General features: G+C 68.9%; 1 protein-coding gene across 1 annotated transcript; it reads left to right on the top strand.

Annotated features, from left to right (window-relative positions):
- Positions 1–1,104: 1,104 nt before the first annotated feature.
- Positions 1,105–27,834, top strand: COL7A1 (collagen type VII alpha 1 chain; the record flags this gene model as incomplete). Its single annotated transcript, XM_082768472.1, has 116 exons — positions 1,105–1,132; positions 1,366–1,515; positions 2,186–2,325; positions 3,054–3,135; positions 3,275–3,455; positions 3,539–3,698; positions 3,773–3,866; positions 3,978–4,136; positions 4,271–4,434; positions 4,509–4,638; positions 4,754–4,873; positions 5,217–5,366; positions 5,817–6,119; positions 6,232–6,378; positions 6,479–6,595; positions 6,677–6,826; positions 7,013–7,141; positions 7,235–7,381; positions 7,483–7,608; positions 7,680–7,823; positions 7,907–8,032; positions 8,112–8,465; positions 8,539–8,685; positions 8,796–8,915; positions 9,030–9,176; positions 9,260–9,396; positions 9,647–9,773; positions 9,871–10,014; positions 10,110–10,270; positions 10,372–10,413; positions 10,529–10,555; positions 10,663–10,698; positions 10,802–10,894; positions 11,132–11,203; positions 11,630–11,683; positions 12,077–12,145; positions 12,246–12,359; positions 12,570–12,596; positions 12,703–12,756; positions 12,851–12,913; positions 13,003–13,062; positions 13,142–13,177; positions 13,320–13,364; positions 13,551–13,726; positions 13,819–13,854; positions 13,931–13,966; positions 14,143–14,200; positions 14,254–14,325; positions 14,454–14,513; positions 14,818–14,898; positions 15,150–15,194; positions 15,283–15,354; positions 15,491–15,535; positions 15,627–15,653; positions 15,730–15,771; positions 15,872–15,952; positions 16,063–16,098; positions 16,194–16,229; positions 16,347–16,427; positions 16,573–16,608; positions 16,716–16,787; positions 16,918–16,962; positions 17,119–17,154; positions 17,280–17,315; positions 17,420–17,524; positions 17,644–17,679; positions 17,793–17,828; positions 17,992–18,030; positions 18,139–18,174; positions 18,283–18,414; positions 18,578–18,787; positions 18,870–18,905; positions 19,078–19,113; positions 19,250–19,321; positions 19,488–19,532; positions 19,784–19,846; positions 20,280–20,324; positions 20,450–20,485; positions 20,617–20,652; positions 20,845–20,880; positions 21,012–21,056; positions 21,261–21,293; positions 21,416–21,478; positions 21,567–21,602; positions 21,687–21,767; positions 21,844–21,912; positions 22,003–22,038; positions 22,130–22,171; positions 22,277–22,321; positions 22,435–22,479; positions 22,607–22,642; positions 22,734–22,793; positions 22,954–23,079; positions 23,186–23,257; positions 23,376–23,411; positions 23,565–23,624; positions 23,727–23,771; positions 23,850–23,885; positions 23,982–24,017; positions 24,100–24,156; positions 24,254–24,325; positions 24,413–24,484; positions 24,575–24,610; positions 24,691–24,771; positions 24,864–24,917; positions 25,074–25,127; positions 25,204–25,266; positions 25,386–25,448; positions 25,752–25,868; positions 25,979–26,056; positions 26,132–26,185; positions 26,367–26,415; positions 27,096–27,182; positions 27,328–27,450; positions 27,546–27,725; positions 27,803–27,834. 116 exons carry the CDS (start codon positions 1,105–1,107, stop codon positions 27,832–27,834), a joined length of 9,558 nt encoding a protein of 3,185 aa, XP_082624598.1.

The raw sequence follows: 27,834 nt of genomic DNA, 5'->3' as shown, positions 1-27,834 counted from the left end.
TAAATAGGGCCACGTCCCCGTTGCCCTTCACCCACATCCCGGTGCTGCCCCCGGGGTGCCGGTGACCCCACAGCCGGGCGCATCCCTCGTCCCTCAGCCACCAGGCAGGGAGGGGGCTCTCTCCGTCTGCCCCCTGAGCAGCAACCCCCGAGATGCTCCCCGGGGTGTGGAAGAGCTGTGCCCGGGTTTCTGGAGGGGCTGGTGCTGGGAGACATTCCTGGAGCCTGTCCCAACCAGCCCCACCGCGGGCGCCTTCCCCTGAGGCCCGGCCAGCTCCTCCTCCCCGCGCTGCTTCCCGGCCCCACAGCCCCCTGCTTTAGGGCCACAGCTCTCCCAGCCCCGTGCACCCAGCTTTGGTGCGGGTAGCCAAGCCCTGAAGAGCTGCAGCCCCCGTTCAGCCTCATCCCGGTGCTGAAAGCCCCAAATCTTGCAGCGTGTGTGGACGGGGTGGGCAGAGGGGCGCAGCTGGCTCGGCCCCATCCAGCTGCGCCGCGTGAGTCACTGATCCTGTGGGGTTGCAGCTTCACCTGGGGCTGCAGGGAAGGGAGCTGCTCTGCTTTCCCACCACGCTGCTCCCAGCCTGGAGCCCAGCAGGCACGGGGCGAGGGGCTGGGATTAGAAATAGGGTTGGAATTAGGGTTAACCTTGCACATTTTGATTGCGGAGGGGGATCCACGTGCTCCCCTTTGGGGCCAGCCCAGCTGGGATTTGGGGAACCCCGAGCGTGGGCTGCAGGAGCAAGCGCTGGCTGCAAGCCCTGAGGTTTGGGAAAGGACCAGCAGCCTTTTAGGATGATCCCAGCGGGGCTGCGAGGCACAGGCCAGGCCGGGGGCTGCGGGGACAAAGCCTGGAAGGAGGCACTGGTGCCGGCCACGCTGCCGGGGTCGGGACAGGCTCCAAGCATCACCCCGTGTGCCGGGGCGACCCCAAACCGCCCATGCCCGCTGCTCCACCAGCGCTGGGCCCGGGGCCAGACACAGAGCCCTTGGCAGCCCCCTCGGCTCCCTGGTTAACGAAGCCCCTTGACTAATTGGGACAGGCCGCCCTGCCTTCATTAAGCGAGCTCTGGCGGGAGGAGGGTTTGGGGACGGGCTTGACCGGGGGATGCCGGACCTGCAGCAGGACCCCAGACGTGGGTTGGGCAGGGGGAAACTCGAGGCCACAGTGGTTTTTGGGGCCGTTTGGCCTGGTTTTGGGGCTGGGGCTGGGGTCCAAGGAGGGGATGGCTGACGAAGAGGAGGGGATGCGCTGCTGGCTGCGCCTTTAAGAGGAGAGGGGGCATCACCGCTCCTCCCCTGCTTGGGAACAGCCTGTGCTGGGAAAGTTGCCTGCAGCCGGCCCTGGAGCATCCTCGCTGGGTGGCAGGTGGCCCTGTCCCCGGCCCCCAGCTGCGAGGTGGCCCCGGGGACCCCTTCGCCACCCGCGGGAAGATGACCCTGGAGCTGCCCCCTGCCCCCCTGCAGTCAGAGGGGAGCCCCTGGGCCACCAGCCCCAAGTGGGGCAGCGAGGGCGCAGGTACGTGGGGCACTGGGGACGTGGGGAGGTGGCACGGGGCACGCTGGTGCCCATCAGTATGGGTAAGCACGGGGAGGGACAGGCACCGACAGAAGGATGGGGTCCTGTAAGAGCGTCCATCGGGGCAGGACCTGAGCCCAAACCCCAACACGTGGTCCTACAGTGGGCAGGAGGTGAGGCTGGGGCACTGTGGGGTGCCAGGGTCCCCAGAGCTTTTGTCCTACAGCTTGCCCACCTCGCTGGCATCCTCTCCCTTTGCCCAGCAGCAGTTTTCCTGCTGGGGGTTCTCTGTTTTGGGGCAGCTCTCGCCCACCAGCATCCTCTGCCCTTGGCACCAGGAGATGCGGGGCAGGAGGGACCCCAAAAGCTGGCCCTTCCAGGGGAGCTGTGCCCGGGCTGCCACGACCCTGCCCTCTGCCAAAGACCTTCCCGGGGCCGGGACCCCACAGCAGCTACCGGGGGGGGCCCGTTCCCATCTCTCCTTCCCCCATCCCGGGGCATTTTGGGGTGGAAAACGAGAAACAAACAAACAAACAAAAAACCTTCCTCCCCAAACCCCTCTGCGCCCCCTCCCTCCCGAGGGAGCGGGTGGGAAAAGCCCTTTTTTTGGGGGATAGGCGGGACGGGGCGGGGGCCGTGGCTCTCCCCCCGTTTCCCCCCCCCACCCCAGGCGGCGGCACCGAGCTCCGGGCCGCCCCGATTAAAGGGGGCGGGAGCGCCGGGGGCCGCCTGCGCCCGGCTCGGCACGGAGCGGCACGGAGCGGCTCGGCACGGCGCCCCCGGGAGGAGCTGGGGGCTCGCAGCCCGCAGGTTGGGAGCTGAGGGTGTGTGGGGGGCTCCGGGGGGGTCGAGGAGGACGGGCTGTGCCCCCCCCGCTGCCCCTCAGGGTTCCCAGGCTGGCCCCCGTGGAGAGGTGCGCGGGGGGCTTGGGTATCCGAGGGTGCCTGCTGCGCTCGGACGGGTCGTGGTGGGGGTCCCATGGGGCCAGGCTGGGTGCTGTGCCCTGTTATGGGGTCGGTGCTGAGCCCCCCAACACCCTTAGCAGCTCTGCACCCAGCTGGGAGCGCAGGGAGCAGCGGGGTGAGGGTGCTGGTGGGCACCTCCAGCCCCCCGTGTCCCCACGCTGCCGTTCTCGGGGGCGAGCACCCACGGGGTGCCGGCGGGCAGGAGCAGCGGGGCGAGCAGCCCCAAGGCACGGGGAGGCGCGGGAGCAGGCAACGGGACGGGCCTGTGGAGGCAGGAGCCCGAGCACACCCCGCCTGGCAGCCTCCTGCCCGCTCCGGGCACCATCCTGCTGGTCCTGGGCACCGCCAGCGAGCGGGGCCACGGGGAGGGCTGGAGCTGGGCCAGGCACCGGGCACGCACGTGGCTGTGAGCTCCCACGCGGGGGCTGCTCCCTGGCGTGGTTTTCCCCCACGGATCGGTTTTCCCATCGGCGGGGTTTGTCTTTTATTGCGTTTTGCTGCTTTGGATTGCTCCTGCCCCACCCGCCGTGCCCAGAGGCACGGAGCAGCCCCCTGTCCCCCGCTGTCCCGCAGGCTCCCACGATGAGCGGCCGCCTCCTGCTCCTCGCCGTGCTCCTGGCCCCCCCGGCTGTCGTGGCACAGAAAAGGAGCCAAGGTGGGTGCTGAGCGCCGGGCAGGGGGGCAGAGGAGCCCGGCTTCTCCTCCCCGAGCAGCTCTGCAGCACCCCAAACCCTTGAGCTTGGGCACGGGGTGCGCGGGGGGCAGGCGCCCTGAGCCCCGGTGCCGTCCCGCAGTGGTGTGCGAGGACGTGCTGGAGGCCGACATCGCCTTCCTGGTGGACGGCTCGTCCAGCATCGGCAGGAACAATTTCCGCGCCGTCCGCGCCTTCATGGAGGACCTGGTGGCCCCCTTCGTGCACGCCGTGGGCGAGAGGGCCGTGCGCTTCGCCGCCGTGCAGTACAGCGACGAGCCGCGGTGAGCCTGACGGGGCACGGGGTAGGGCTGGGGGGACAACGGGGGTCAGGGGGGTGACCTGTCCCCTCCTGTGCCCCCCCCAGGGTGGAGTTCACCTTCTCCCAGCACGCCAACGGCACGGGTGTCCGGAGGGCCATCCAGCAGCTGAGCTACAAAGGTGGCAACACGCGGACCGGTGCTGGCCTTCGCTACGTCTCTGATAATTTCTTTGGTCCCACGCATGTCCGGCCCGGGGTCCCGAAGGTACACGGGGTTGGGGGAGCTATTTGGGATGTCCCAGGGGGTGCACGGGCTGAGCCTCGCGGCTCTCCCCTCAGATCTGCATCCTCATCACGGACGGCAAGTCCCAGGATGATGCTGAGCAGTCGGCCGTGAAGCTGAAGAGCCAGGGCATCAAGGTCTTCGCCGTGGGTGAGCGAGCGCCCAGCGTGCCAGCTGCTGCCCCCACCACCGGCTGAGGGGGGCTGCCGGTGGGGCTGGGGTCTCCACCCTCACCCTCTGCCCCCCTGACCACCTCCCTAGGGATCAAGAACGCCGACGAGACGGAGCTGGTCCGCGTGGCCTCGACACCCACCGACTTCTTCTTCTACTACGTCGGTGACTTCAAGCTGCTGGGCACGCTGGTGCCGCTGATGACGCGCCGGGTGTGCACCAGCTCCGGGGGCACCCTGCGCACCCTGGGTACGGGACCCCCCGCCTCCTCCTCCTCCTCCTCGTTTTTGGGATGGGGCTGCTGGCGTGCGGCTCTGGGTGCAGCTGACGTGGTGCTGCATTAACGCCCTTGTCCCCATCCCCTGTGGGTCGGTCCCCCACAGACGGTCCAGCCCACGCTGGCCCCTCCAACCTGGAGATCCTGGAGCGAGGCCCCGACCTGCTGCGCATCCGCTGGAGCCCGGCCAGCGGCCCCGTCACCGGCTATAGGGTGCAGCACGTCCCGCTGACGGGGCTGGGGCAGCCCGTCGTGGCCGAGAGGCAGGAGGTGAGCCCCGCGCCGGTTTAGGGTCCCCCGGGGGTCCCCTGCCTCGCCGTGGGGGTGACGCTGCCCCTGCCCAGGTGAGCCTGGGGCCCCGGGAGACCAGCGCCGTGCTGCGGGGGCTGCGTGTGGGGACGGAGTACCTGGTCACCGTCATCGCCCAGTACGCCAACAGCCTCGGCGAGTCGGTGTCGGGACGGGCGCGCACCCGTGAGTACCCCTAAATCCCCCTGGGCACCCTTGGGTACCCCCGAGCACCCACCTAGGGGCACGGCGGGGTGCCTGCGGTCCACGGGGGCTCATCCCCGTCCCTGTGTGTCCCCAGAGAGCCGTGGGGGCATGCTGGATTTCCGCGTGGTGGAGGCCGGAGCGTCCTTCCTGCGCCTGGCCTGGCAGCCCGGCCCCGAGCCACCGCAGGGCTACGTCCTCAGCTACACGGCGCAAGGTGAGGGGACACATCCCCCCCCCGGAGAGGGGACGGTGCCACCCGGACACCCTTAGGTGTCCCCCAAGGGCTCGGGGAACATGTCTGGGGTGCTCACGACCCATGGGTGCGCACGGGGGGCGGGTGGCAGCCCCCCACCCGGCCGTGCCGCTGCACCTGGCGAGCCCTCCCTGCCCCCGGGCGCTGCGGTGCCCGTGCCTGGCCCCCGTCCCAGCCTCGCCCCGTGCTCCCCACCCCTGGCACTGCCTGGCATCCCCGGGGCGAGGAGCCGGCCCGCGGACACCCCTTCCCTGCCGGGCCGTGTCCCCTGCTCCTGCCCGGACCCCTCGGTGTCCCCCTGCAGGAGCAGCCCAGGGCGAGGAGAGGAGCCTGGGGGCCGGCGCGCTCTCGGCCACCCTCAGCAACCTGCGGCCCGACACCGAGTACCTGGTGACGCTGCGGGCACGCCACGCGCAGCACCCCGCGGCCACGGCCACCCTCACTGCAAGGACACGTAAGCACCGTGCGCCCGTCCCCAGGTGTGACAGGGGGTGGTGGGGACACCTCCTCAGGTCACCTCGGGGACCCCCGGGGATGGATAAGGCTCCCCAGCCTGTTGCTGCCTCGGTGGTGAGGGGTGAGCACGGCTGGTGGCTGTGGGGTGATGCTCTGAGCCCCCAAAGCTCCTGGTGCACCCCTTCAGCTCCTTTGTGGCTTTCCAGAGGCGTCTCCACAGGAGCTTTCCCCCAAGCGATGTAAAAATGGGGATGAAAAACCCCCACAGTTCTTGTTTAATTCAAGTCCTGAGCTTTCTGGGAAGAAACCGCGGTTTCCACCAGGGAAGAGGGTGGTGAAAGCATCTCCGGGCAGGGCTGGGGATGAGGCCCTGGGGAAACACCTTCTGAAATCCTCCAGCTTTGCCAACCCAACCCCTGCAGCCGCCCCAGCCAGCCTTAACCCGCAGAAAGCATTCCAGGCCCTAAAAGCCAGGCGCTGGGCACCGCCTGCTCGGGAGGGGAGCTCTGCGGGGTGGGGCGGCACCTGGGGGGCGCAGCGCTGTGCGCCAACCCAAAACGGGGTGGTTTGGGTGAAAAGCGGAGCTCGGCTGCACCCCCCGCGGGGTACCACGGCCTCATCCTGCCCGCAGAGCGCCCGGCGGGCGTGCAGCACGTGGCCGTGCACAACGTGTCGGCGCAGAGCATGCTGCTGGCCTGGCAGCCCGTCACCGGTGCCACCGGCTACCGCCTCTCCTGGGCTGCCCTGGCAGGTAGGTGACAGCCCCTTCCCGCTGTCCCCGAGGGAAGGATGGGGACGGGAGGGCGGTGGTGGTACCGGCGCTCTTCCTCCTCCTCCTCCTCCTCCTCCTCCTCCTCCAGCAGGGCAGGAGCGGCGCAAGGTGGAGCTGGACGCCAGGCAGACGTCGCACGTGCTGGGGGGGCTGCAGCCCGGCACGGACTATGTGGTGACGGTGGCCCCGCTTTTTGGGCAGCTGGAGGGGCCCGTGGCCTCCGTCCGGCAGAGGACGGGTACGGGGTGGGCTCTGCCCCTGCTCGTGGGTCTTATGGCCTCGTCCCGGAGCAGGGACGAGGGGACGGGGTGGCACAGCCCCACCGGGTCTGTTTGCAGAGGCGGGCGCGGAGCAGACACTGCGGACCAACATCCTGGGCCCCACGGCCATCCAGGTGCTCTGGCTCGCCCTCCGCGAGGCCCGCGGCTACCGCCTGGAGTGGAAGAGAGCCACAGGTTGGGTTCGGGGTTGCGCCCCGTCCCCGATGTCACCCCGGGGGGTGGCAGCCCACGGTGACGCTGCCCTCCTCCCCGCAGGACCGGAGCCCCCCAGGACGGTGTCGCTGCCCAGCAGCGTCAGCAGCTACCAGCTGACGGGGCTGCAGCCCGGCACCGAGTACCGCATCACCCTCTACACGCTCTACGACGGCGGGGAGGTGGCCACCCCTGTCACCACCTTCCAGACGGGTGAGTGAACGACCCCGGGGATGTCCCCAACCTCGTTAGCAGTGCCCTGGGGCTGAGATATCGCGCGTGGCATCGCTCGAGCTGGGACCAGAGCCATGCGACGCCCAGCTCAGCGGTCCCAGCCCGCGGTTGAGGGTAGGGTGATGGCAGTGCCACCTGGCTCCGGCTCACTGCGTCCCCTTGCAGGCGTGGAGGCGCCCGTGGGTGCTGTGACGGACCTGAGGCTCCTCGAGGATTCGGGCAGGAGGGTGCGGCTGGGCTGGACCGGCGTCCCCGGCGCCACCGAGTACAAAGTGACGGTGCGCAACACCCAGGGTGAGCCGGCGGGATGGGGACAGGGTTGGCACCACTTGGGGGGCACCATGGGGACCTCAGACAGCGCTGAGGCTCCTGCCCTGCTCCTGGCAGACGGCACGGAGAGGACGAGGCGCGTCCCGGGCAGCCAGACAGCGCTGGAGCTGGGTGACCTCCGGGAAGGGGTCGCCTACCTGGTGCGCGTCTCGGCCCTCGTGGGTGGCCGGGAGGGCAGTGCCACCACGCTCAGCGTCCGTGTCAGTAAGTCCACGCTGCCTGCTCCCCCCGGGCTGCACCACGGTGGCCATGGGGCCCTTTGGGGTGTCCCCGTGCTGATGCCCCGCTGCCGTCGGGCTCTGCAGAGTCCCCGGCCGTGGGCAGCGTCTCTGAGCTGCGGGTGGCGGAGGTTGGTCCCACCAAGCTGCAGGTCACCTGGAGGGGGCTACCAGGAGCCGGGGGCTACCGGCTGACATGGAGGGCCAGTGATGGTGAGTGTGGGGGCTGCGGGGTGCGGCGGTGATGCCGTGGGAGCCCTCCCCACCCTGTCTGTCTCTTCTAGGCCAGGAGCAATCCCGCTTCCTCCCCGCCGACCCCACCACCTTCACCATCGAGGGGCTGCGAGCTGGGACCGTCTATGCCATCGGTGTCTCTGCCATCGTCGATGGCCGCGAGGGTCCCCCTGTCACCACCACGGGGCGGACAGGTGAGGCAGCCCCTTGCCTGCTGGTGCCGGCTGTGCCATTCACCCCGGGTACTGGTGACAGTGACCTTCCCCTTGTCACACAGCGCCCGAGCAGGTGGGGACGGTGACCCGGCTGGAGGTGCAGTCGTCCAGGAGCAACGTTGCCCGTGTCACCTGGGTTGGCGTGCCGGGAGCCACCTCCTACCGCGTGGTGTGGAGCCGCCGGGATGGTACCAGGGGATGGAGACAGGGGATGGGGACAGGCTGCGATGCTGGCAGGGGCCGGGGCTGACGCGTGGTGCTCGGCAGGGGGCTCGGAGAGCAGCCAGCGTGTCCCCGGCCACATCAGCTCCTTCGACATCCCCGACCTGGAGGGAGGCGTCTCCTACACCGTGAAGGTCACGGCGCTCGTCGGCAACCGGGAGGGCAACCCCGTCTCCATCATCGTCACCACCCGTGAGCTCCGGGGCACGGGGACAGCTCCCCGGCGGGGTGCCCTAACCCCTGCCCTAACGCCTGCCCCTCTCCCTGCAGCGGAGGCAGCCCTGGTGTCCCCCGTCAGCGGGTTCCAGGTGACGGAGGCCTCGGAGCAGCGCCTGCGCCTCGCCTGGGTGCCGGTGGCCGGCAGCACCGGGTACCGCCTGGCCTGGCGCCCGGCTGAAGGTGAGTGTGGATTTGTCCCCGTCCTGCATGGCCACGCTGTCCCCCGGCCCCTCACCTCTCTGTCCCCACTCAGGAGGGCCCCAGCGCAGCCAGCAGCTCCCGGCCACCTCCAGCTCCTATGATCTGGGGGGGCTGGAGCCCGGCCGGCGCTACCACGTCAGCATCACCAGCCTGGTGGGCGGCCGGGAGAGCTCGCCCGTCACCGTCACCGCCGTCACCGGTAAGGGGCCGAGGGAGCATCGCCCCTCCACCATGGGGACCCTGCCTCAGGACGGAGGAGGGTGGGGGCTACCCCATGGGGCCGGGCCACCCCATTCTCCCCCTCGGCAGCTGCCCCCGGCCGTGTCACCAGCCTGCGGGTGAGCGACGTGCGCAGAGACTCGGTGACGCTCACCTGGACCCCCGTCCCCAGCGCCTCGGGGTACGTCCTGTCCTGGAGCCCCGCTGCAGGTGAGGAGGGCACGTGGCTTGGGGGAAGGCTCGCTGCCCAAATGGGGGCTCGCTGTCCCCAGGGGGGGCTCCCTGTCCCCATCCCCATCCCCGCTGACTCTCCTTGACCGGCAGCCGGCGGCGAGGCACGGCGGACGCTGCCGGGCACCGCCAGCTCCCAGCAGGTCTCCGGGCTGCGCCTGGGCCAGCGCTACACCTTCACCATCCGCCCGCTCCTCGGCAGCTCGCCGGGGGCCGAGACCTCCGTCAGCGAGCGCCCAGGTACCGCCGGGTGCCGGGGAGGGGGTGACACGGGGCTGGTGATGGCCCTATATTGGTGGCCGCCTCACCCTTTACCCTGACAGTCTGCAGGGACGCCCGAGGTGACATCGTTTTCCTGGTGCACGGCACCCGTGACAGCTCCTCCGGCGCCGAGGCCGTGCGCAGCCTCCTCTCCAACACCGTCACCGCCCTGGGGCGCCTGGGCCCCGATGGCACCCAGGTAGGGGGCTGCGGTGGGGGGTGCCGCCCCTGTTCCTTTTGGTCCTGAAAAGGAGGATTATAAAAAAGGTTTTAACCAAGAGTTTAGATGTTAGGAGGAAATTTTGGGCTCGGAAGGTGGTGAGGCACTGGCACGGGGGAGCTGGATGGGGCCGGTGGGAGGTGCCGTGCCCATGGCAGGGGGTTGGAGCCAGGTGGGGGTGGTTTTAGGGCCCCAACCCGATCCGTTCTGTGGTTCCCACACCCCGCAGGTGGGCCTGGCCACCTACAGCTACCGCAGCCTGCCCTGGCTGCTCCTCAACCGCTCCAGCGACCTGCCCGCCGTGCTGGAGCAGATCCGCACCATGCGCTACGAGGAGCCCAGCGGCAACGCCATCGGTGAGGGGAACGAGCTGGGGCCGGGCCGGATGGACCCGTGGGACCTTCCTAACACCCCCACCATCCTTTTTTTTTTGTTTTTTTTTTTTTCCCCCAGGGGCAGCCATCACCTTCGCCAGGACCTATCTGTTGAGCCCCGGCGCGGGGCGCCGTCCCGGCGTGCCGGCGGTGCTGGTGGTCCTGGCCGACGGCCCCTCGGGGGACGATGCCATCGCCGCGGCCAGGGACATCAAGGCTGCAGGTGAGGGGGACGGGGTGCCCTCAGGACGGGGTCCCCACGGGATGAGGACCCCCCAGGGTGCTCCGGATCGGGTGCTGAGGGTGCTGCTGGCGCAGGGGTGCGGGTGCTGGCGGTGGGCTTGGAGGGGGCGGACCGGGAGCAGCTGCGGCGCGTGGTGACGGCCGAGGACCCCCGCTTCGTCTTCCCCCGCCGTGGCACGCTGCAGGAGCTGGAGGGGGAGCTCACCGACGACCTCTGCACCATCATCTCCACCAGGGTGAGGGGTTGGGCCGCCTCAAGGGGGAGCAGCCCCCATGGGGGGGTGGTTTTAGGGTTTATCCCTCCCCGGGTTGATGCGTCCTCCCCTTGTCTCGCCAGCCGGAGCCGGAGCCAAAGCCCTGCGCCGTGCAGTGCCCCAAGGTGAGCGGCCCCATGCCATGGGGGCTGAGTGGGGACTGGGGACTCCTCGTCTTGCCCATGTGTGGGGCTGGCAGAGGGGTGCAGCCCCTCACCCTTTTACTCTGTCCCCTTGCAGGGTGATAAAGGGGACCCTGGAGAGGCGGTAAGTGTTTCGGGGTACCCCCCTGCAGCTGTGGCGGGGCTTCGTGCCCCCAAATCCTGCTCGTGACAGCCTGCAGAGGATGCTGATCGCTGGCTTTGTCTCCACAGGGGCGGCCGGGGCAGCCGGGCCCTCCCGGAGAGCCGGTAATGTCCTGCTTGGGGGTGCAGGGGGTCTCCGCAGCAGTGGAGGGGACAAGCGTCCCTCGGCCACCACCTGCCACCAAGCCTGTCCCCTCTGCTGTCCCAGGGCCGCCACGGGCTGCCGGGCCCCCCGGGACCTGTAGGACCACGGGGACCACCAGGAGAGAGCATCGAGCAGCCAGGAAAGAAGGGGGACAGAGTGAGTGTCCCCACTACCCCCACAGCCTGGCGTCCCCAGGCAAAGGGTCCTGGCCCCTGGGGTCCTCTTCCTGCCCCTCCAGCCTCTCCCCCAAATTTGTGTGGTGAGGGGGAGCTGGGGGGAGCCGCGCTGCCCCATCACACCCCTGCTGGGTGTGCAGAGGGATGGTGGCACTGGGGCCAGCGCTGCTGGGGACGCCTGTGGCACTGCCATAATCCTTTTTTTTTTCCCTCACAGGGATTCCCTGGAGCTGATGGGGTGCCAGGAAGCCCCGGCCGCCCTGGGAACCCCGGGTCTCCCGGCCAGCCGGTGAGTGTGGGTGTCCCCGTGGGTGTCCCCATGGGTGTGCTGGGACCAATCCAGCCCCGACTGATGGCTCTGCCCATCACCCAGCCCCCCCTGCCTGCTCCCTAAGCTCTCTGCCCACCCTTTCCTGGCACCTGGGGGTCTCCTTGGCTGGTGGGGGCACCGCTGTCCCCAGTGCGTGCCCCCCAGGCCAAGGGTTCTGGGCAGTCCTGCCTTGTCTGGAGCCCCCATCCCATCCCATCCCATCCCGTCCCATCCCCATCCCCATCCCCACCCCATCAGGGCCGTGCTTTCACCTCCTGAGCTGTTCTTTTCCAGGGCACCCAGGGCGTCCCCGGCCCCCGGGGGGATCCCGTGAGTATGGCCCCCTCCTCCCCAACCCCTCACCCCCCACACGCCCCCCTGCTCACTCCCACCTTTCACCCCCAGGGCCCGCGGGGACCGACGGGGCTTCCTGGCCTGAAAGGGGAAAAAGGCGAGCCGGTAGGTGAGGGGCACGGGGCTGGGGGGGGGACATCTCCTCACCTGCACCTCCCGGGGCTGGGGAGACCCCAGGGCGCCTTGCCCCAGGGGCACGGTGGGATCCGTGGGAACGCTGATTTATTTTATTTTATATTTTATTTTATATTTTATTTTATATTTTATTTTATTTTATTTTATTTTATTTTATATTTTATTTTATTTTATTTTATTTTATTTTATTATACTTATTTTACTTATTTTATTTTATTTTATTTATTCTAGTTTATTTTATTTTAATTTTATTTAAAATTTATTTAAATTTTAATTTTATTTTAATTTAATTATTTTAATTTTATTTGATTATTTTAATTTTATTTAATTTTAATTATTTTCTATTTTTTTCTCCTCATTCAGGGAGAGCCCAGGGTGATTGTGGATGGAGGCCAGGGGCTGCCCGGACGGAAAGGGGAGCCGGGCACGCCGGTACGGATGGGGCTGTGGATGCTGGGGGGGGGTCCCCACCCGCACCCCGTGCCCCCCCAGTGCTGATGGAGCATCTCTGACGGGGATCTCTCTCCTCCAGGGCAGCCCTGGCCCCCCCGGAAGCCCTGGCCCACGGGGACCCTTTGGAGATCCAGGCCCTCTGGGTCCTACGGGGCCCATGGGGCCACCGGGACCTCCGGGAGACTTCGTAAAGGTACGGGGACAGGGGGACAGCCCGCAGCTTGAACCTCTTCCCCCACGCGATGCTCCTGGTGTTGTGTGGCTCCTTCCTTGCTGTGTTTGCTCTCCGTGCCCCCCTCCATCACCCATGCCCCTTGCGAGCCCTTGCCCCATCATTTTGGGGTGGGGTGAGGCACGAGGAGAGCCCAGACCCACCCTTACCCTCTCGCTTTTACCCTTGCAGGGGGAAAAGGGCGACCGAGGGGAGAGGGTAAGTGGCCCCACATGCCCCTGGCGCCTCGCTGGGGGTGAAGATGTCCCCCTTGGAGGGGCTGAGCTGTGGGGCTGTCCCACCAAGCCCACCCCTGTCTCCACAGGGCCCCCCAGGACTTGTGGATGGGGCAGCGCCCCGAGGGGAGCCAGGCCCCCCGGTGAGTCCAGCCCCCGGGCCAGCAAAAAGGAGCGGGACCACGGGCAGCCGGCTGCCCCCAGGGGCTGAGCTGCCCCCTCACTGCTCTCTTGTAGGGTCTGCCTGGGGATCCCGGCCCTCGGGGACCTGCTGGCACCCCTGGACCCAAGGGCGAGAAGGTAAGAGGGTGGTGGGGACCCCCCCGGCTCTGCAGTGGGGACGCACGTCCCCATCTCACGGTGTCCTGCCACCTTTCCTGCCCCCTCAGGGTGACGGTGAGGACGGTTTGCCAGGGCCACCCGGCCGCCCAGGGGACCCAGGGGACCGGGTGAGTGTCCCAGGACGGGGCGAGGTGGGAGGTGACGCGCTCCCCCCGCGGGAGGTGACATCTCTGCCCTCCTCTGCAGGGCCCGCGGGGACTGCCCGGGGAGCAGGGCAGGAAGGTGAGTGCTGCGAGGGTGCTCCTATGGTGTGCCCGCACCCCCCGGCACCTTTTGGGGGGAGAAAAGGGGTTCAGGGGCTGTGCCAGGACCTGTGCCACCCCCTGTGGGTCCTGCCAGCCCCCAACCCCATCTTCTGTGCCAGGGAGACCGCGGGGCGCCGGGCGAGCTGGGAGAGACGGGCGAGAAGGTGAGGTGGGGCTGGGGGCTGCCTGCCTCGGTGATCTTTGGGGTCCCCGTGGCACTGGGGTGACTGCCAGGGGTCTGGGGGTGGGATTTGGGATCAGCACGGCTCCCTGCCTCATCCGTGGGGCCTGGGGCAGCGTGTGGGGTGGGAGGAAGGCTGCCTGAGACGCTCCTCTGCTTCACTCCGCAGGGGGACCGTGGTGCGCCGGGCCCCGAGGGCGAGAAGGTAGGGGCTGGGGGCTGGGGGCTGGGGTGCTGCCTGCCCTCCCTGGGAGATGCAGTCCCCGGCACCTTCCTCTTCCTCTTTTTCCCCTCCTCCAGGGTGAAGTTGGAGCCCCGGGACGGCCGGGGCCATCGGGCAGAGAGGTGAGCACGGACGGCGGTGACGCAGCCCTGAGGACAGCGGGGTGGCCGTGCCCAGGCGCTGCCACCCCCCTGAGCTCTCCTCTCCTCACCAGGGAGTTCCGGGGCCAGCAGGACCGCGGGGCGAGAAGGTGAGGGGGAAGAAGGGTGCCTGGGGGGCTGGGGGCTGTGGGGAGGGGGCTGGCCCTGACAGCCGTGTCTCCCCAGGGTGAGCCAGGAGCGCCCGGCGAGCCCGGCCAGCCGGTAAGCGGTACCCCCTGGCACCTCACCCCGCACCCGGGACAGGGAGCTCCCGCAGCGCCCAGCACTGTCCCCACTGCTTCTCCTGCAGGCGACCAGCGTGGCTAGTGCCAGAGGAGAGAAGGTAGCCCTGTCCCTGTCCCTGTCCCTGCCCCTGTCCCTTGTCGGTGTCCCCGCAGCACAACCGGGCTGGATGTCGGCACCATGGGGACGCCCGCGCTGCTCCCCAGCTATGGGGTGGGGAAAGGGGAGGTATAGGGGGGCTGATGGTGCCACTTGGTGTGCTGCAGGGTGACAGAGGCTTCCCGGGACCAGAAGGGCCTCCTGGCCCCAAGGGCGATGTGGGGGAGAGAGGAGCCCGTGTGAGTACTGCTGGGGCTGGGCACAGGGGCACGCAGCCCCCTGAGGCTCCCCCAGCCCCCCTGGGTGCCCCCTTTGCTGTCACACGGTGCCGGTCCCGTTGCCCCAAGCTGCTCCCCTTTGTGTTTAGGGTGCCCCTGGTCTGAGCATCCCAGGCCCGGCCGGCCCCAAAGGCGAGCAGGGCGAGCGGGTGAGTCCGGGTGAGCCCGCGGGGTTGGGATTGGGGCTTAGGGGTGGGGTGTCCGACCCCGACACCCTCCCCGTCCCCCCGTAACACCACGTGCTGTCCTTCTGCGACCCCCAGGGCATCCCCGGCCTCGCTGGCAGGAGCGGCCCCAAGGTAAGGGCATTGCAGGAGGCATCACCCCTCTCTCCGTCCATCCATCTGGAAGGGCACTGCTCGGGGGAGCAGACGGTGCCGTGCTGAGCCCCTTTTCCCCCCTTTTCCCCCAAAACCCACCCTGACCCTCTTCCCGCTTTCCTCCCCAACCTAGGGGGACCCGGGGGAGCCAGGCGAGAAGGGCGAGCCGGGCCGAGCGGGCACACCGGGGCAGACAGGGCTGCGTGGCAAGGAGGTACGTGGGGCTGGGGGCTGGGGGGGGGACACTGCGGGGGTGCCACGGCCCCAATTTGGGGCAGGTTGTGGGGTGGGGACGTTGGTGACTTGTCCTCTTGTCCCCCGGCTGCTGCTGCTGACCTGCGCCGCAGGGCGAGCGTGGAGAGAAAGGTGACGAAGGCACCCCGGTGAGTGAGGGTCCTGATGGGGCACTGCCCCCCCCGTGTCCCCCCCTTGCCCCCAACCCCGCTCACCCCCTCTGTCCCACAGGGCGAAGCAGGCCTGCCTGGCAAACCCGGAGACAGGGGCCCGCGGGTAAGTACGGGGTCAGCGGGGAGACCGGGGCCGGGTGAGACCCCTGAGCGACTCAGCCTGACGTGTGCCCCCCCCGCCCCGTATTTAGGGGCTGCCTGGGTACCGCGGCCCCCCCGGGGAGAAGGGCGACCTCGGAGACCCAGGGCCTGAAGGCAGAAACGTGAGTGGCACCGCGGGCGTGCCCCTGGCACCCTCTGCATGGGGGCACCCTCGGCCCTTCTCCACCTGGGTACCCTCATCCTATGGGGGCACCCTCATCCTATGGGGGCGTCCTCACCCCGTCCCCTCTACCACAGGGCGCCCCAGGAGCACCAGGGAACAAGGGTGACCGCGGCGAGCCGGTGAGTGACGCTGTCCCCCTGCCAGCCCCTCCGTCCCCTCCCGGCTCTCAGCAGCTCCCGCTGACCCCCCTCCCTCTCTCCCTTCTCGCAGGGACCTCCTGGACCCCCGGGACGAGCAGTAAGACCTGCCCAAACCCCTTTTTCCTTGCTGGCGTGGTCGGTGCCGGCTCTGACGGCCCCTCTCTGCCCCGCAGGTGGATGCGGGGCTCGGAGGAGCAGGGGAGAAGGGCGAGAAGGTAACAAAAAACCCGCACGGGGCGCTCGGCGTCACGCTGCGGGACCCCTGCTTGTTGTGCTCACCCTCTGAGCACGGTTCCTCGGCTCCTTCCCCCCCAGGGGGACCCCGGGGACCCCGGCGAGGACGGTGCGAAGGGTGCCAGGGGTGACCCCGGCCCCCCCGGCCTGCCAGGAGAGCGGGTACGTGTGGGGTGTGTGGGGGGCAATGGGGCAGCGAGGCGAGCGGTGCCAGGGGGTGAAGGTGGGTACGGGGCTGCCCCTGCCCCCCCTGAGCAGCTCTTTTTTTGCAGGGCATCGAGGGTCCCCGCGGCCCCCCTGGCACACGGGTGAGTGCCCCCTGCCCCACGGCGGGGTCCGTGCCCTGCTCAGCCCCCGGTTGGGGGTGACAAGGGGTTTATTCCCTCCTCTTCCCACCCCACAGGGTGACCCCGGGGACCGAGGCTCGCCAGGAGAGAAGGTGAGGGGCAGGGGGCTGCCCCGGGACGCCCCCATCCCTGCTTGTGGTGCCACCTCTCTGCCCGTGTTGGGGAAAAGCATCCTTTTGAGTCTTTTTTTTCCTTTTTTTTCTTTATAGGGGGAGCGTGGCCCGCCGGGGCTGGACGGCCGCAATGGGTTGGAAGGGAAACCTGGGCCCCCAGGGCCCCCCGGGCTGAGGGTGAGCGTGGGGCTGGGCGGGGGGCACCGGGAAAGGGGGCTGGAGGAGGTGGTGGGCCAGAGGGGGCAGAGGAGCCATCCCACTGGTTTGGGATGGGGATGCTCGTGGGAAAAAGCCACATCCCTCACATCCTCCTCATCCACAGGGGGACCCGGGGAAGCAGGGGGACCCCGGCCGGGACGTAAGTACCTCTTGGGGCTGTGCTCCTGCCCCGTGGACCACCCCCAGCCCTGCTTCCTCCTCCCAAATCGGGCTGCAGAGGCCTCCCCCCGTCTCCTTTCCCCACAGGGGCTGCCGGGGCTGCGTGGGGAGCAGGGCCCCCCTGGCGCCGTGGGACCCTTGGGGCCGCCTGGCCTCCCCGTGAGTACCCGACACCAAACCCCATGCCCTGCCCCGTGCCCTACAGATGCTCCCAGCCCTCTCCATCTCCCTGGAGCCCCCCCGAATGCCTGTTTTGGGGTGGCTCTCACCACCTTTTCTTCCCCCCAAGGGCAAACCCGGTGACGATGGCAAGCCCGGCCTCAACGGCAAGAACGTGAGTAGGGCAGCTGGGGTTGGCTTCGGGGCACCCCGAGGGCTGGAAACCCCAAAGGAGAGGGAGGTGTGGGGTGAAAGGCCCCAGCCCTGTGCCTCCCAGTCCCAAGGCAGGGGCACTGGGGTTTTGGCACTGGTTCACAGCCTCCATCTGCAGGGAGAAGACGGGACGCCAGGAGAGGACGGGAGGAAGGTGAGGAGCAGAACCCTGGGCCGACCCCATAACCACGATGGCAGCCCCCTGGCAGGGCTCTGGGGCTGGGGACGCGTCCTTCTGAGTCTTTTTCTCTCTTTTTCTTTTTTTTTTCCCCTCTCCAGGGTGATAAAGGCGACGCTGGGGCCCCTGGCAGAGATGTGAGTACCTCCGAGCCGGGGCTGCCCCGTGTGGCTGTGGGGTGTCCCCACTGGGGACAGCTCCTGGGCACCCACACCCCGGGGTGACACCGCTCTCCTGGCAGGGCCGCAGCGGTGCCAAGGGCGAGCAGGGGGACAGCGGCGTGCCCGGACCCCCCGGGCCCCCCGGTCTGCCTGGCGTTCCCGGGCAGCTCGGCCCCCCAGGCCAGGTTTGTAGTCCCCAAGCCCTCGGTGCCACATGGGGCCAGCAGGACCCGTGCCCCACAGCTCCCCTGGGGCACTGCCATCGTGTCCGTGGGTGCCATCGTGTCCCCTCCATGTCTTCTAGGGGTCACCAGGCCTCCGCGGGGCTGCGGGACCCAAGGTAGGTGTGTTCCTGAGCCCAGCCCTCCGTGGCGAAGCTCTGGGGGGACCAAACCCCAAGGGACGAGTCCTTTGGGGTCCCCGCTCCCCCTGACACCTTTTGCTGTATTTCAGGGGGACCCAGGGGAGCCTGGACCGCGAGGGGAGCCGGTGAGTACCCAGCACTGAGCCCGGCAAGCTGGGAGCACCCAGGAGGACCGCAGCCCTTTCCTAGGCAGCGCCCAGTGGCGTTAACTCTGAAACCTACTGAGGGCAGCTGCACCCCACTCCCCTTCCTCACCCTACATCTCATTCCCTCTCGCCCTAAATACAGGGGCGACCTGGCGTCCGCGGCGACCCCGGCACTGCAGTGGTGAGTTTTCCACCCCCCCAAGGGGCTGGTGAGTTTTTCTACCCCCGCCGGAGCCCCAGCAGCACCACGCCAGCTCCTTTTTTTTTTTCTCATGTCCTTGTGTTGCAGAACATCGAGCGCAGCCTGGAAGCCCTCGGCATCAAGGTGGGCAGGCCGGGGGCTGCCCTGCGCTCGGCGGGGCCGGGGCCGGTGCCGTGACCGGGGAGCACGGCCCCTGAGCCCCCTGAGCCGTGCCTCGTGCCTCCCTCCCAGGTCTCATCCCTGAAGGAGCTCACGGGTGCCTACGACGGGAGCTCGGACTCCTTTCTGCCCGTGGCCGAGCGGCTGCGGGGGCAGAAGGGCAGCCGGGGGGAGCCAGGAGAGAGGGGCCCCCCGGGACGAGAGGTGAGCACTGCCAGGCTTTGGGGACCCCCGTGGGCACCTCCCCATCCCCGTGCTGTGCCCAAATTCATGGCCTTGTGTCCCCCTTCCTGGCTAGCTCGGAGACCCAGCCGATCTTGGGATGCCTGGTGCAGTTATTGTTGGTTTTGATTTTTTTTTCTTGCAGGGCTCTTTAGGCTTCCCCGGTGAGCGAGGACCCAAAGGTGACAAAGGAGACCAAGGTGCCCCCGGCCCCCAGGGCCCCGTGGGCCGGGCTGTGGGTGAGCGGGGCCCCGAGGGGCCGCCCGGGCAGCCGGGGGAGCCTGGCAAGCCGGGCATCCCGGGGGTACCGGGCCGGGCTGGGGAGCTGGGGGAGGCTGGACGGCCTGGGGAAAAGGTGAGTGGGGGGCTATGGGCTGGGGGACCCGGCCCTGGGCTTGGGGACAGCGCCGTGACCTCCCACTGCCTCCTTTCCCCAGGGCGACCGGGGTGAGAAGGGCGACCGGGGCGAGCAGGTGAGCCCAAACGGGGACAGTGTCCCCCCTCTGTCCCCCTCTGTCCCCCGGTGATGTGATGGGGGCTCTCTGGGGAGCCCCACAGGGACCAGGGTCAGCCAGGCAGGGGCTGGCTCTGCCCCATTTCCCTCCGCTGTCCCTTTGATGCTCCACTTCTTTTCCTTATGGCTAGGGCAGAGATGGCTTGCCAGGCCCCCCAGGGCCCAAGGTAGGTGACGGGTGCTGCCGGGGACCCTCTCCAAGAGGCATCCACGTCCAGCCCCCTGGCACGGGGGGCTCGGGGAGGACTGGGGGACCTCCAGGGGGTCCCCCGGTTGCCAGCCCTGATGGCGCTGTGCCCGCAGGCAGACGTGATGGAGGGCAGCCTGATGGGCTTCCCAGGGGAGCGCGGCCTCCCCGGACCCAAGGGAGCGAAGGTGGGTGTCCGGGGAGAAAGGAGCAGGGCGACAACGGGGCCAGCCCCCCGGAGCTGTTTGGGGACGATGTGACAGCCCCACAGCTGCCACGAGCTGGGCTGGGGCAGCACGTGAGGCTGGCAACATCCCTTCTTCTTCTTCCTCCTCCTCCTCCTCCTCCCTGCAGGGTGAGCCGGGTGCCGAGGGCGAGCGAGGACCCAAAGGAGATAAGGTCTGCGTGTAGTAAGTCTCCCGTGGCTCCTCCGCTTCTCTCTTCCTCCTGCGCTCCCTTTTCGGGGCTCGGCACCAGCTCTCTGCTCTCCCCTCTCCGTGTGCTGCCGGCCAAGCCCCGGGCAGGGGCGCAGCCGGGGATGGCCCTCTCTGGGGGCAAGCGGGGCCGTGGGGGGTGGGTGGGGGGACAGGGATGGGGACAGCCCTGCCTGCAGCGCTGGCCCCACAACCCCGCTCCTCTCCCCACGGCAGGGCGAAGGCGGGCAGCGGGGAGAGCGAGGAGAGCCTGGAGAGAAAGGCAGGGATGGGTCCCCGGTGAGTATGGCACTGCGCCTCTGTCCCCATCGTCCCCATGGTCCCCGTCTTCATTCCCATGGTCTCCATCCCTGTCTCCATCATCCCCATCATCCCCATCATCCCCACAGTCTCTATCCCCATCCTCATCCTCATCCCCATGGTCTCCATCACCGTCATCCCCATGGTCTCCACCTCTGTTTCCAACATCCTCCTCATCCCCATGGTCTCCAACCCTGTCTCCATCATCCCCATTCCCATCCTCATCCCCATGGTCTCCATCCTCATCTCCATCATCCCCATCCTCCTCATCCCCATGGTCTCCATCCTCATCCCCATCCCCATGGTCTCCATCTCCATTTCCGTCTCCATCCCCATCCTCATGGGCTCCATCCCCATCCCCACCATCCCCACGGCCCCATCTCCACCCCACTGCCTCCACCTCTTCTTCCAGGGCCTCCCAGGAGAGAGGGGTCTGGCCGGCCCCGAGGGGAAACCGGTGAGTGGGGGATGCAGGGGGGGTGCGTTCCGGGAGGGGTGGGAAGCTCCCGTGGCCCCACAGCAGCTGCCACCAGCCCCAACGGGAGCATTCACGTCTTGTTTGCCTCCTTCCCTCCCCCACAGGGCCCGCAGGGCTTTAGAGGGCCCCCCGGCCCCCCAGTAAGTACCCCACAGCCGGGTACTGCGCGGTGGCACCGTGCTCATCCCCTGGGGAGCTTTTGGGGCAAGCGGGGCTGCTTGGAGGTGCCGGGTTCCCGCTTACCCCCTGGCTCTAACGTGCTTCTTTGCAGGGCTTGCCAGGCTTCCCCGGCGTGCTGGGACGCCCGGTAGGTCCCCGTCCCCCCGCTGCGTGTCCCTGTCCCCCCCTGCATGTCCCCGTTCCCCTGGTTTTTGCCCCGTGGGCGCTTGGCACGGCGCATCCTGGTGGGGTCTGGCGGTGCTTGCCCCTGCTTGGTGCGGGTGCCCAGAGCCACCGTGCAGTGGGGTCCCGCTGCCCACATCTCTTCCTCCCCCCCCAGGGCAACCAGGGAGAGCCGGGACCACCAGGACCTCCGGTAAGGACCCCCCCCAGTGTCCCCGTTGTCCCCACACTGGGACCGCGCTGTCCTGCCGCCCCCTCCTCGTCCTGAGGAGCCGTGCCACCAGCGGGCACCACGAGGATGAAATGTCCCCTTGTTCCCTGCAGGGCACCGCTGGCCCCCCAGGGACCCAGGGCCCAGCTGGGATGAAGGTACATCATCATCATCATCATCATCATCACCATATTTGACCCCGCAGAGGAACACGCGGTGCCCTGCTGGCACCGGGGGCTATGGGGAAAAATGTGGGGCTGGTCCCCTGCTGGAGCCAGCCCCTGGGGGGATTCAGGGGGACATGGGGACGTGGTGGCAGGGCTGTTGGGGTGGTGGGACTGACGCGGGTGCTGTCTCCACAGGGCGACCCCGGGGAGCCTGGTGCCAGCATCCGGGTGAGCCTCCACTCCCCCCTACCCGGTCCCCGACCCCAAAGCCCTTCCCAGGGGACAGCTGATGTCCTGGCGAGATGTCCCAGCGTGGCACCTCCCCTCTGACCCCACTCTTCCCACTGCAGGGCTTGCCTGGTCCCCAGGGCAGCATAGGGCTGCCCGGCCCCCCCGGCCCCCCCGGTTTGGTGGTAGGTATCCGCAGGGACCCACACCTTGCGAGCTGCCTGTCCCTATACCCGTGCCCTGGGTTAATTTTCGGCTGTGTCCCCATTACAGGGTCCTCCGGGTGCCCCCGGGCTGCCAGGACAAGTGGTGAGCGTGCCTTCCCCACCCGTCACCCCACAGCTGGGGGGGGTTGCGGGGTTGCTCACAGCCCCATATCCGTGCCATCCCCAGGGGGAGAGCGGCAAGCCGGGCGTGCCGGGTCGGGACGGCGTGTCGGGGAAGGACGGCGAGCCCGGGATGCCCGGCAAGATGGTAACGGGGCCGGGCAGCCCCCCTGCCAGCCCCCCGGGGCTGAGCACAGGGCTGAGGGCTGCCTGCTTTGTGCCAGGGTGTGCCGGGACCTTCGGGCCCTGCCGGCCCCAAAGGGGAACCAGGGGACGCCGGAGCCCCGGGGCAGGTGAGCGCAGGGCTCCCCGCGGCTTTTCCCTGATCAGCGGGATGCAGCAGAGCCCCCCCTAACCTCACACCTCTCTCCCCTGTGCCCCAGGCCGTCGCCGGCCCCCCCGGTGCCAAGGGCGAGAAGGTAAGGAGCTGGGGTGCAAGGGGGGGACCCCACAGACCCCCCATGAGCCCCCCATGGGCTCTGTAGGGTGCTGAGCCTCGTGTCGCTGCAGGGCGAGCCGGCGCTGCTGGAGGGGGTGCTGCTGGGCGAGCCTGTGAGTTGCTGACCCCAATTTCTGCCCTGTGCCCCCCTCTTTTGGGGTGCTGCAGCCCCCCCAGTGCTGCTGTCCCATCCCTAACACTTTTTTCCCCCTCCCCAGGGATCCAAGGGCGCCCGGGGCTTGCCCGGCCCCAAGGGAGAGAAGGTGAGGAGCTGCCCCGGGCACGGAGGGGGTCGTGGGGGTCCCATCACCTCTGTCCCCCCCCCCTCCACCCCAAAGTCACCTCCCCCCGCTGTCTGCTTGTGTCCCCTTACCAGGGGGAGCCCGGAGGAGCCGGAGAGCCGGGAGACCCCGGGGAAGACGTGAGTAGGGGACACGGGGGGGGGTGAAGGTGAAGGCAGCACCATCACCTCCCCAAGGGGAGCCCCCCCTTTAACCCGTACCCCAGCCACCCCCAAAAACCCTCCTGACGGCTCCGTGTCCTCGCAGGGAGCCAAGGGGGCGTCCGGAGCCAAGGGGGAGAAGGTGAGCGTCCCCGCCACGGGGACACGCTGCCCGGCCACCCCGTGCCCCCAAGGGGTGACCCCGTCCCCGTGCTCTCTGCCCCCCCACGCAGGGCTCTCCGGGTGTCGGTGTGCGGGGACCACCAGGACAGGACGGGCCTCAGGGCCTGAAGGTAACCCCTGTCCCCGTCCCTGTCCCTGTCCTTGTCCCTATCCCTGTCCCTGTGTCCCCCGGCTCTGTCCATGTCCCCGGTGCCACCCCGGCCCATTTGGACAAGGCAGAAGCACTCCCCCATTTCCCTGGACCCCATCTCTTTTCTCTCCCCCCTGTAGGGTGACATCGGCCTGCCGGGACCCCCAGGACCCCCGGGCTCAGCGGGCAGCACCGGGGCACCGGGACAGCCGGGCCTGAGAGGGGACAGCGGGCAGCCTGGCGCTCCGGGGGCCCCGGGGGAGCGGGTAACGCAGGGGCTGGCACCTGGCCTCAATCCCCACCCCGAGAGGGGTCTCAACAGCCCCAATCCCTGCCCCAATCCCTGCCCGCTCAGCACCGTGTCCCCCCCAGGGGCTGATCGGTTTTCCCGGGAGGGACGGCGCCGCCGGACCACCAGGACCCCTGGGACCCCCGGGGCCAGCGGTGAGGACGGGGGGGCTGCGGTGCCCCCAGGGAGGGGGCAGGACCTGTCCCTGCTGCCATCCTGGCCCAGGCAGGGTGACAACGGGGTCCTGGCACCACCTTTTTTCCTCTCTTTTAGGGCACACCCGGGGCCTCTGGCCAGAAGGGGGACAAGGTAAGGTTTGGGGGACGGCCCTATAGCACGGGTGCTGAGCCCGCTCAGGCTTTTGGGGCAGCACAGCGGGGTCACGGGATGTCCCCTGGGCATGGGGTGGGGGGACACAGCCCAGAGGGGACTTAGGGACTAGATCTTGTCCCCCTCCCACAGGGTGACCCCGGGGCCGGGCTGCCAGGAGCCAGAGGGGAGCGCGGCGACCCAGGCCCGCGGGTAGGCACCACCACAGCCCCCCCATCCCACCACCAAGCCCCACACGGGGTGCCCCAATCCCACACCCCTTCCCTCACACCCCCTTTTTTCTCCTCCCCACAGGGTGAAGACGGGCGCCCGGGGCTGGCAGGCGACCGCGGGCCGACGGTACGTACCCACAGCCCGCTGCCCCCCCAGCTGGGTGTCCCTCCCCCCCCCAAAAAAACCCTCTCCTCTGTCCCACAGGGCTTGCCGGGGGTCCGAGGGGAGCGTGGGGACAAGGTAAGGGGGCTGGGGAGCCGGGAGGGGGGGGGAAACCCCCCAGGGAGGTGCTGCCCCTTTCCATCCTCATGACATCTCGCCACCCTGTCCCCATAGGGAGACGTCGGGGCCATGGGGCCCAAAGGAGACAAGGTGAGACCCCGGGGTTGGGGTGGGGTGGTGGGGGGCACAGCGGGGCCGTGCCCCCACCCTGCTCACCCCAAATCTCTCCCAGGGTGACACCGTCGTGGTGGAGGGGCCCGCCGGGGCGCGGGGCAGCAAGGGGGAGCCGGTAAGTGCCGGGGGGGGGCACGGTGTCCCCACGGTCCTGCCCTGCCCTGGGGAGCTGGCATCTCCCTGACCCCATCCCTCTGCCTCCCCCTCTGCAGGGAGACCGTGGCCCGAAGGGCTCAGAAGGGGACAAAGGGGACAAAGGCGAGCAGGGCACGCCCGGAGAGAAGGTATGGGGCTGGGGGGGGGGGGGGACACACAGGGATGGAGGGACCCGGGCACGTCGGTGTCCCCGTGCCCCACGTTTCTGCTTGCAGGGGGCGAGGGGCGAGCAGGGCGAGAAGGGCTCCACGGGATTCCCCGGGGCACGCGGCCCCGGCGGGCAGAAGGTAAGGAAGGAGCTGGGAAGCCACTGGGGGATACTGGGAGCACTGGGGGCACCGTCCCCATGGCCTGAGCCTGGATTTTGTGTTCTCCAGGGAGAAGTGGGCGCGCCGGGGGAGCCGGGAGAGCCGGTGAGGAGCCGTGTCCCGATGCCACTGCCACGCTGCCAGGGGGCAGGACGGGTCCCCACCACGCTGTGCGCTTCCCGCAGGGACAGCCCGGCCGGGACGGCATCGCTGGAGCCCGGGGAGAGAAAGGGGACGTGGGGCACCTGGGCTTGCGTGGCCCCAAGGTGGGTTTTCATCCCCTCTGCATGATGGCACCCGCGTGGGATGGGCAGGGCTGTGACTGTCCCTGTCCCTGTCCCTGTCCCTGTCCCTGCAGGGTGACCGCGGCATCAAAGGCGCCTGTGGCCTTGATGGGGACAAGGGGGAGAAGGTGAGTGGGTGCCCACGCTGTGCAGCCCCTCCGTCCGTCCCACAGCCACCGGGGATGGCTGAGCACGGGCCCCGACCCCGGTGAGGGTCCCCTGCTGGGGGTGACCCCAAAGGTTGAGGTCTGACGCCCTCCCTGCCTCTGTCCTGCCCGCTGTAGGGAGAGCCGGGGCTGCCGGGGCGCTCGGGGCTGCCGGGGAGGAAAGGAGAGCCGGTGAGTGATGGCACTGGGGTATGGGGTGGGGGGGGATGCACGGCGGGGGCTCACCCATGTCTGCTTCGTCCCGCAGGGAGAGCTGGGGCTGTCGGGAGTGCCAGGGGTCCCCGGGAAGGAGGGGCTCATGGGACCCAAGGTAGGGCCACGCTGGGACCTCGGGGACACGTTGGGACCTCGGGGATGTGCTGGGACCTCGGGGATGGTCCTGGGGCTGCTCCCCGTGGTCCCCCACTGCCTGCACCTTCCTCCCCCCAGGGCGACCGGGGATTCGATGGGCAGCAGGGAGCCAAAGGAGACCAGGGGGAGAAAGGAGACCGGGTGAGTGGTTGGGGGGGGACGCATCCATCGCCCTGCTCTGCCCTCACCAGCACCAAGTCTCACCCTGCGGGGCATAATCCTCCCGAAAGAGCCACCCAGGGCTCTGCTCTGTCACTGAGCTGGGTGACAAATCGCTTTTTAAAATCACTTTGTCACTGAACCGGGTGACAAATCATTTTTTAAAAGGCTCCTGTAGGACCTGAGGGGCAGCTGGTGCTTCGGGGACACCCCAGTGTGGGGCCAGGGCATGCCCCCGGTGCCCCCCATGGGACGTCCCCAGCCCGTCCCTCTGCTCTCCCGCAGGGTTCCCCAGGCATTATCGGTGCCCCCGGCCCCCGGGGCAGTGATGGGGCTCCCGGCCCCCCCGGCCCCCCGGGCAGCGTTGGCCCGCGAGGTCCCGAGGGCATGCAGGGTCAGAAGGTGAGTCCGTGCCATGAGGAGAGGGGGGCCAGGACCTATCCCTGGAGAAACCAAGGGGGTGGTGGCACCAGGAGCCGTGTCCCAGCTCCCTGATCCCGTATCCTTGGCAGGGGGAGAGGGGCCCCCCCGGGCAGGCGGTGATGGGGGCTCGCGGCGTGCCCGGCGTCCCCGGCGAGCGAGGAGAGCAGGTGGGTGAGCGGGCACCCGGCACTGCCCCGGGGAGCCCCGGGCACGGCTCCCAGCTCTGCTCTGCTTCCCCCTAGGGCAGTCCCGGCGCCGAGGGGCTCCGCGGGGAGAAGGGGGAGCCGGGCATGACGGTAAGGGGCTGCGGGACCCCCCCCCGGCACAGGGGGAAGGGCACCGGGGCTGTCCCGCTGATGGATGCTGATGGAGGAGGGTGCCCCATCTCCGGGCTGTGCCAGGGGTGAGTTTTTCCTCATCTCTAATCCTAATTTCCCCTGGGATGTGCATTGTTCCCCCCCCCCCGCTCGTCGGTAGGAGGAGGAGATCCGAGCCTACGTCAGGCAGGAGATGAGCCAGCACTGCGGTGAGCATCCCCTGCACACCCCGGGGCTGGGGTCTGTCCCCCACAGCCCCTAATCCCCTACAACCGTGATCCCCCCAGCCCCTAACCCCTGCCCCGTCTGTCCCACAGCGTGCGGAGGGCAGCTCCCACGGCGCCTGGATTCCCGTGAGCACTCAGGTTGTGTCCCCGTCCCTTTCCCTGTGCTCCCAGATAAGCCACCAGATTTTTTTGGGAGGGCTGGAGGCCACCGGGACCCCCTGGGACCCCCTGGGATCCCCTGGGATCCCTTGGTCCTTGCTGTGGTGCCGGGGCTGGGGGAGCAGCAGTGGGTGGGATGGGGCAGGGGGCTGCGGGGCGCACGGGAAGAGCTTGGGGTTTGTCTCCAAGGAGGCTGGGGGAGCCAGGCCAGGAGAATCCTTCACGCTGCCCACGGAGGAGGAAGGAGCGTCCGCCAGGAGAGGGAACACGGCCAGACAGGTGACGGAGAGCCTGGGACCCCCACAAAGCCCTGCCGCCTCCCCCGAGGAGCCGTGTGGCATCCCTGCTGTGCACCTCCGAGCCCTGGGGGGACGCGGTGTCCCCAGGACCCCATCCCTGGGCTGCTCCATGCCCTCAGGGGGAAGATTTCCCTCGGGGATTTGGAAAAAAGCCCCCCAGTTTCTGCTCACATCCCTCTGATGCCCGTGCCGTCCTCCCCCCAGCTCTCTTCCCGCAGCCGCTCCCCGCTCCCGGTGCTCCCCTCGTCCCTGTGCTGAAGCTGTCACACGCCGAGGAGGAGGAGGAGGAGGGTGAGTGCCTTCCACGTGCTTTTTGTCACCGTCCCCTTTACCCCTGCTCTCTGCTCCCCAGCACCCGGGGGTGCCCAAATGGGGCTGCGAAGGGCCGGGTAGGGGGGTGCTGGGGGGGGCTGCTCACAGCGGGTGCTGCCTGCAGGGCAGGACGGGCACCTCCTCACCGCCACCACCGACCTGGAGTACGACAGCACCTACGTGGATGAGGAAGAGGAGGAGGAGGAAGAGGACTACGAGGCCGCCCCGGAGCAGCCTGCTGCGGACGGTGAGCTCCGGCAGGGCTGGAGGCGCCGCGGTGCGGGGCTGCCCCGTGCCACGAGCACCACCTCACCCCGTCCCCGTGTCCCCGCGTCCCCGCAGCCTCTCCCTGCGGGCAGCCCCTGGAGGAGGGGGGCTGCGAGCGCTACACGCTGCGCTGGTACTACAGCCAAAGAGGCGCCGAGTGCCGGCCCTTCGTCTACAGCGGCTGCGGGGGCAACGCCAACCGCTTCGACAGCCGCCGCGACTGCGAGCTGCGCTGCGGGCGGCACGCGGGGACAGGTAGGCACGGCACAACACGGGCTGTGTCGGCACCGAGAGGGGAAAATGCCCTGATTCCACCTCGCCTCTCTCCGCAGGTGCCCCCCGGGACGGGCGGCCGGAGGTGTAG

Source organism: Aythya marila (assembly GCF_965140915.1).
Source record: "Aythya marila genome assembly, chromosome: 10".
Taxonomy (NCBI): Eukaryota; Metazoa; Chordata; class Aves; order Anseriformes; family Anatidae; genus Aythya; species Aythya marila.
The sequence above is the reverse complement of the archived record's forward strand: the minus strand, read 5'-3'. Positions and strand labels throughout refer to the sequence as shown.